This window comes from Gadus macrocephalus, chromosome 13 (genome assembly GCF_031168955.1).
Source record: "Gadus macrocephalus chromosome 13, ASM3116895v1".
NCBI lineage: Eukaryota > Metazoa > Chordata > Actinopteri > Gadiformes > Gadidae > Gadus > Gadus macrocephalus.
The window spans coordinates 16,940,525-16,948,562 of record NC_082394.1 but is presented as its reverse complement, the minus strand read 5'-3'; the positions used below and the strand labels follow the sequence as shown (position 1 = coordinate 16,948,562).

Below are 8,038 nucleotides of genomic sequence, written 5' to 3'. Positions count from 1 at the left end.
CATTCTGCAGAATCCAGAATGCTAAATTGCAAACAATTGCATTTTTTAATCCATTGCCATTTTAGGGTTTACAGTAGTTTCGTATCAATAACTTCCTGGTTGGGAAGCTTCTTGGCTTCTAACCGACAAGGTTCTAGAACCTTCTCGGCCAGTTGCCAGATGTCAACCCTAAAGTGTGTACAGTACACCTCGTTTCTTTTTATGGTGTGGTTTCCACACAAATAGTGGTAAAGCACCACGTGAACAACGCCAGAGTAAAGAACATCTCAACCTACAAATTGTGCAACTGGAAACCTCATTTAGGGCTTCTCTGTGGACGTGCCTCTGTCACATTTACTAATACATAAATAACAGGGAGGGATAATTTCTACTCCCTAGAAAAAGATCGACATTCAGAAATTATTTCTCTTGTCTTCTATATTTCATAAATATTTGTATTCTATTAAATAGTGAACATACTTTTTCAGTACTCAGTACTTTTCAGTAATTATTGTCTGTGTGTCTGCATATTTTGGCGGTTGCGGTTCCTTTTACTATTTAGTTTCCTTGAGCGTTCCAACACGCTAACCATAGAACCGTGTACATTAACCCAGAAAAGCCACATCTCTGGCACTATTTGTATTACTACTACTACACCATGTTTTCAAGATGCGGGTTGCTTTAGTTTTTTTTTAATTGCTTGAACACTATCTAGACACATGCTCAGACCAAAGTAACACAACTTTAAGTTTTTGTTACTATACCTTAAACACGTGTAACCTCCACACTTACTCCTCCACACTACACACTATTTCAAACATAAGACACTTAGTTCAAAAATGGCATCTCTATATCATTGGGAAAACACATCTATTCAAAATACTAAACACATTGGGTAGTTGAAAATACTTAAATACACACCTGAAAACACTTACTTACAAAACTGAACACCTATCAGCCACCTACAAAAAGGCCAAAGGGCAATTCCGGGGCAGTGCGGGGGAAATATATCATTGTGTGACGCCATAAGCCTTCGAGGGTAACTGCACCATCATGCAAAAATACGTCCCTACAATACCCAACATATCACATTTCTAGATGCACTTCATGATGCAGCTGAACAGGACAGATCAGAGCAGCCCAGGTTTGTTGTTGTCTGGGATAATGTTCGTTTCCATCGGGCTGTTTTGGTCCGGAACTGATACGGCAACCATAAACAATTTGAAGTCGTATACTCGCCATTTTTCGGCTTGAGGATGTAGTGCAAATGACCACCAACCACATGCCCGCATGCCTCTTCTGCAGACAACGGAACAGGCCTGCGGAGACATTGAGGTAAGGTCAATCCATGAATGGACTCGACACACAAGGCGAGGATCCATTAAGCCCACCCACGGAGAATTGCCGTGTTTTTCTGTGTTTATGTACGGTACAGTTGTGTATTTTTGGTAAATGTTTGTTATATTTTAGCTTAAACTGAATTTGCTGAACTGTAAAGTACTGTACTGTAATGTAGGCCTACAGTATTGAGTATTCGATTTTTGGTTGAAAACATGCCTTCTGTGGAACAGAATAAAAACAATGAATATGGAAGACTGCAGTGTTTTATATAAAGTAGACTGGTGTGTTGCTGATCTGAAAGTGTATTCATATGATACAAGTGTGTATCATTTTGTCATCAGAGTGACATTTTGACAAAGGATTGTTAGGTTTTGATAGTTTAAATTTGACATAGATGTGAATGGTATATTTCTCAGTGTTATGCCTTATTTGCTTGTGTCTTGAGTTTTGACACAATGAGCCAAGTTTTGCAAAATGTGTTCAAGCTATTGAAAAAAACTTAACTCTGATGAAAGAAATTCAAGGAAATACAAATCACATGAGGCAAAGAGGCTTATCGGGCATATTGTCATTCACTATTAGTAAATTCTCTAGAAGTTACGAACTAAATATGTAGTTGTATATCTTATCATCAGGGTTCACATTAGTCATCGCCGCTTTGGTTGAATGCTTATGAGACCTGACTTGTGTGTCTACTCATGAGTGTGTCGACCTGCAATACTAAGTCAACTGGTTGGTGAAATCCCTCTGATAAAGTGATGTAGTTCATGCATCATCTGGCTAGTAACACTACTATCCTCCATACTGTCCACACAGAGGAGTATGCATTGTATTTTTGTAGCAGCTAACTGATTTGCTTTTTAATCCTAGCCTCAGTCATTGTTGCTTTGATCGTGATTATTGTTCAAACACAGATTGAGTATGAAGTTTATAAAAAAAAAAAATACGACTGGATAGAAAATGTGGTCTACATGTGACACAGAAAAACCAACACATCTTGGTTTTTCTGTGTCATCCTTCTGAGCTAGTCATCCTTCCACATGCTGAAAATGTCAGAATATGACTTAGCAAGTTGTAATTGCTGCAAGAGTGGTTTTGCTGCACTGGTCTGAGGCAAACGCAGACACATGCTGAAGGCAAGCTCTTTAAAGTTAACACGGACCATCATTTATTATATCGTGGCAGGATCGGGCAATAGGATGTTTGTGTTGGATCCCTTTAGTAACTCTGAACTCTGTCCAATTGTGTTTTGAAACAATGTCATTCAGCGCTTGTATTTGTGGTTTAGCTTTATCCAATTGTGCTTGATATTATTTATGTAAGTCCTCCCCACCCTTCCCTTCCTTCTTCCCTCACACCTGATTACTTTTTTTTGTCCTACTTTACCGAGAGGGTGAAGGATAAAATCACCATCCTCCCTCCACCTATCCCCACCTCTGTTTTTACCCACTTTATCCCTTTCTCCTCCAAAGTAAACCGATCCCCTCCTCCCTCCTCCAATTCCTCTCGAAAGACATCCTGCCATTCCTCACCACCCTCATCATCCCTCTCTTCAGGCCTTAGTCCAGCGTCCTTCGAGACTGCTAGAATCAAGCCGCTCCTTAAGAAGACAACCCTTGACACTACCGACATCCTGAACTAAAGACATCCCTCTTCTTTCATTCCTTTCTAAAACACTAGAACGTGCCATCGCAAACCAACTGTCCTCCTATCTCTCATAAAACGATCTGCTTGACCCTCATCAGTCAGGCTTCAAAACTGCACACTCCACTGAGACAGCTCTCCTTGCAGTGATGGAGTCACTCTGTGTTGCCAGAGCCTCGTCCCTCTCTTCGGTTCTCATTCTCCTCAACCTCTCCATGGCATTCAACACCGAACTCGGCATTGCTGACACAGCGCTCTTCTGGTTCACATCCTACATGAAGAATCGCACCTATCAGGTCACATGGAATGGCTCCTTGTCCAAACCCTGCACACTCGACACTGGTGTCCTTCAAGGCTCAGTACTGGGACCACTGCTGTTCTCTCTGTATACTAGATCATTGGGCTCTGTAATCGCATCACAGGTTTTATTCAGCTATTCTCTCTCTTTCCCCTCCTCTGACAGCACCCTGATTACAACACGCATCTCAGAATGTCTGGCATCAGTGCTTAGATGACTACCCATCACCTGATGCTTTACCTCAACTTGACTGAGCTCCTCCTAATGCCGGGGAAAGATTTCCGGCACATGGACTTACCGGAAAGTCCATGTTGAGGTCACTGTCGAGAACATTGCGGTATTTCCATCACCAACCGTGTGAAACATTGGGGTGATACTGAACAATCAGTTATGCTGCACCACGAACCTCACCGCGGTGGCACGATCCTGCAGAATCACGAGGGAAGCAGCTCAGCTCCTGGTCCAAGTGTTCGTCATCTCCCGCCTCGACCATTGCAGCGCATCCAGAATGCTGCACAGCATGCCTCGTGTTCAACCTACCTAAATTCTCCCATGTGAGCCCGCTTTTGCCGTGACCTCCATTGGCTCCCTGTATTAGTTGCATCAGACACACCACACACCCCAGCTAGAGCGCTTTGCTCAACTACTTCAGCTGGACGTCTGTTACCACCATTGCTAACAGCAAGCAAAAGTCGATCATCAGTCACAACTCTTTTGTTTTGGCACCACAGTGGTGGATGTGCTGCCGATGTAAGGAACGCAGAGTCGCACACCAGTTTCCGCAATAGACTCCAGTTTCCTGACAATAATAAATGTATTTGACTCCCAGCTGAAGCTTTCTGGTTCAAAGTCTGTCTGTCTGTCTGTCTGTAGGAATGTTTGAAGAATATGCCTTGCTACTCTTTAATGGCATGGACGATGTGTTTATTTTGATAAAAGCATCTGTTACATTCCTAAATACTAATATATTCATTATTGGTATAATAGAAAAAAAAATCGTAATATGAATAAGTAGTTGCCCCATTGAGTAGCACGTAGAGTAGTAAATTAGTTATGATGTTAGTAAGTAAAGTTCAGTGGGGTGTTCCACAAAGCCGGTTTTATCACATAACCGGGTAAGTTAACCCAGGGTTTGCTGTAACCCTAGGTTTTCCGTTCCAAAAGGATCACGGTATGTTAGTTGCTATGGAAACATATGCTCTGAATCAAACCTGGTCGGAGCAGGTTTTGCGCAGGTTAAGTTTGAAACATAACCCGGTTTTGGGTATTTAATCCGCGTTCACCGCAGATTTCATGTGTTCACAATGGCATGCCCTTTTGATGAGAGAACTGCTGATATCGGAGCGCAAATTATACGTGCAATCCACCGGGAGCGATTGATAAGACCACGGCTCGACATCTTGGTATATCAAATGACTTTTTGCTGGAGTGGAGAGATAGGCCTATAGATTCTCACGCAAATCTTTAATATATTTAAATAGCCTTACATAGCCAACACTACCAATCGAGGACCTGGCCTCAGTTCACTCCAGACTATTTGCGTAGCCCTCCGTTTTTTGCAAATGGTAGTTTTATCTAGGCTATAATGTTGGAGATGCTGAACACATCTCAGTCCTTTCAGATGACCCATGTTACTTCGAAGGCAAAAAAAATCTAAAATACAAGAAAACACAAAAACCTACATTCAACCAGGGGTATGGCCCCTGACTCTCTGAGGAGGTAGGTAGGCCTACCTCCAGGTACCCCCTCCATGCCAGGGCGCCCTGAATGTATGTTTATTAACAGCTCCTCCACCGGGGTCAAAACAATTTGAGGGCCAGATCCAGACTGCCTTTTCACGATTGGCTTAAAAAAATGGCTAATTAAAATTTATACCAATACGATGGTGGGAAAAGCTTACCAGTTTGTATGTTTTTTATACTTCATTTTTATACTTGATCCGCTGACCGCTTGGAAGCCATCGGAGTACATATTTTTTTAGAAGAAAGGGGTTATGTGGTAGGATCTTTAAGAATGCTTAACTGGGATATTTATATAGTCATGGCTCAAATATTAAGGATCATGCTTTTGACGTGTAACTAACGCATTTACGCGGTCAGCGATCCGCTGCCAGGCTTTGGTTCTCCGGGTTGCAGAGGCTTCAGCGTTCCCTTTTCTTGTGATAATGTCCTTCTCCTCGTCATAGCTCTCCAGGAGAACCTGAAGTTTCATTTCATTGAAATAAGCGGCCCGTTTCGCCATTTCGATCAGGGTTTCCATGATCCATACATCACGTCTTCTTAGGTTTGGCGTGGACGCGCACAACCCTGTGTTAACCAACCCCGAGTTGATTGAACTAATGCATAACCGCTGCTGTGGAACCGAAAACTCTGGGTTAGTCGGCACAGGGTAAATCAACCTAGAGTTCAGCGTTAACTCAGTGTTTGTTAAACCTCAGTTCGTGGAACACCCACCTGATATAGCAAGGGTCATGCATTGCTTCACAAGCATAAACAAAATACAAAAATGATAGAATAAACACAAGCAGGATAATACGATTTAAATTCCAATACAACCAGCATAGTGCTAGCCAAAAGGCTGCCTGCAAGAGAGACGTCTTTAGCTGCTCTTTTAATGCAATCTAGAGCTAGAATGTTTATTACTGAAAACCACACAGAACCGCTGAGTACTTTTGGTGGAAAGGCGTGAAGATGTGTGTGCACGACGGCGCAGTCGTTTAGATATCTCGGATGGGGTTACGGTAAAGCATAGTGCTGAGTTATGGTTGCCTGTAAGTGATGTAGGCCTATATAGGTCACGTTTGAGGTTAGGAGCCTATATTTAGTTTACAACTTCACCACATAGGTGCTGCAAGCGGGAAGGTCTCACAGCCATCGCTGTCCATTGTTATCTTGTTTATATCTCCTGAAGTCTTCAAGAGTGCATAATGTATATGATGATATGTTATGTAGGCCTATAATATACTTTTTTGACTCAATTGGAGAAAACCATTGATTCATAAAAAACATTTATTATACACATTTTAAATATACTCTTTACATCGGCACGTTAAATATGTACAAACTTGTCCTCGGGACAAACATATTATGAATTTGAAGCCTCAGTGAAAACTTGTCCTCGGGACAAATATATTATGAATTTGAATTCTCAAAGACAAAAGACATCAGACAAAGCCATCAGAACCCCATGCAGCAGGTTCTTCCAGTCAGCGCAGTGCAGGTGGAGGGAAAGGTCACGTTCGGGGAACACCGTGGTTGTAGAGGAGATCACTGACGTCGTTTTGAACCAAGGTACATCTCGATGAAGTTAAATAATAGATCTAACTCGCCGATGGCTTTATTGAGTCCTTTCCCCTCCATCTGCAGACAAACAGAAAAAGCCAGATCATAAACACCATGTATTTGCAAACTAGTCACTGGAATGCTTATTCATTTACAGAAATAAAACAATGAAGATTGCTTTATGTAGAAAATATTAAATAGAAAATGTCACTCACCTGAGTATATGTGGAGTTCAACTGTGTGATTTCAAAGGGCTTCTTACACTGAAAGTAATTCTTCTGTAGAGTTTTAAAGTTTACAGTCATTACTCAGCAGGATTTACACATGCTCTAAATTAGGACATGGTGGCCTACATATGCCTTCCTTCCTCTTTTGTAGCAACGAATAGGGAGCAAATAAAGTCTGTTCTGAATTACTCATTCACGATTCAGTAATGAATCGACAAGAACTACTCGCTCTATTGGATGCAATGTAGCCTGGAAGACTTTAGCATTTTTTGATCGCACTGACAACATGACGAAGCGTTCCTCTAACGCGTGGTGCCAACCCATGACGTACAAGGTGATTCTCGATGTGCGTAATGGCTTGTTTTAATGAGTCTGTCAGTCTGTTAGTTAATCACGACAGGTAGTCTGCTTGATTCTTAATCAACTTAATCTGACAACTTACACATTTGATCATGTCATCCTTCAGCTGGTCGAATATTGACTGTATGGACTCAATGTGTGGTTTATAATTCTTGTTTTCCTCCGTCATGTCAGCAATAGCCGTCGGTAAAACCGTCTTCAAGTAGAATTCAATTATGTTCTTCATGGCATGGCAACCAAACGGACTCTAAATAGATAGGGAAACAAGTCAGCACTTGGACACGTATTTCTCTATGATTCTTTGTCTATGATACATCATCCGATCATTGCTACCAGATTCTTAAAATAAACATAAAAAAAATTACCAAAAATATAATAATAATAATAAAATATATATAGATTTATATATATTTTTCCAATGAAAGACTCAGAACTCACCCTTAAGGAGTGTTCAATGCTCTGATCGAGCAGACCTATCTCCAAATCATCTTCAGCTTCCTGCAAGAAACCGAAACAGTCCATTATGTAACAGTTAGCAAGGGCGAGCCACAGCAGAAGTTCAGAGCCAAGCATAATTAGTAAACCCACAACGATGGTATATGTTAAGTCACTTACGTAGTAGTCCCTGATGACTGCAAAGTCTTGGCGCAGTCTCCTAAGCCTGACCGGGGATCCCTCCACGAAGCGACAGCACTGGTTGTTGCACGTGGGAGTGCAGGCAGCATCATCACAAAGACAGAGAACCACCAGGAGGAGAAATAAGGTATTCATCCTGTGTGTGGTGTTTCGGATGTCCAAGTCTCGTAGTCTCTGAAAACAACGCTGCTGAGTGGTGGATCTAAGTGTCAGCTCTTTTCCTGGCAGTTGAGTGGTCAGAGAAGATGTTTCTGAGTGATTGTCGTTATGCT

General features: G+C 41.8%; 1 protein-coding gene across 1 annotated transcript; it reads right to left on the bottom strand.

Moving 5' to 3' along the window:
* Positions 1 to 6,295: 6,295 nt before the first annotated feature.
* On the bottom strand, positions 6,296 to 8,038 carry il10 (interleukin 10). The gene is made up of 5 exons (XM_060069964.1): positions 7,746 to 8,038; positions 7,569 to 7,628; positions 7,213 to 7,377; positions 6,759 to 6,821; positions 6,296 to 6,621 (listed from the first exon to the last, which is right to left on the bottom strand). The coding sequence occupies exons 1-5, from the start codon at positions 7,899 to 7,901 to the stop codon at positions 6,529 to 6,531; spliced, it is 537 nt and encodes a 178-aa protein (XP_059925947.1). The 5' UTR covers positions 7,902 to 8,038; the 3' UTR covers positions 6,296 to 6,528.

Coding starts and splice junctions, on each gene's coding strand:
- il10 (XM_060069964.1), bottom strand. CDS start 7,901: ATGAATACCTTATTTCTCCTCCTGGTGGTTCTCTGTCTTTGTGATGAT. Junction 7,378..7,568: donor GCATTGAACACTCCTTAAGG/GTGAGTTCTGAG, acceptor CTATCTATTTAG/AGTCCGTTTGGTTGCCATGC. Junction 6,622..6,758: donor TGAACTCCACATATACTCAG/GTGAGTGACATT, acceptor GTTTGTCTGCAG/ATGGAGGGGAAAGGACTCAA.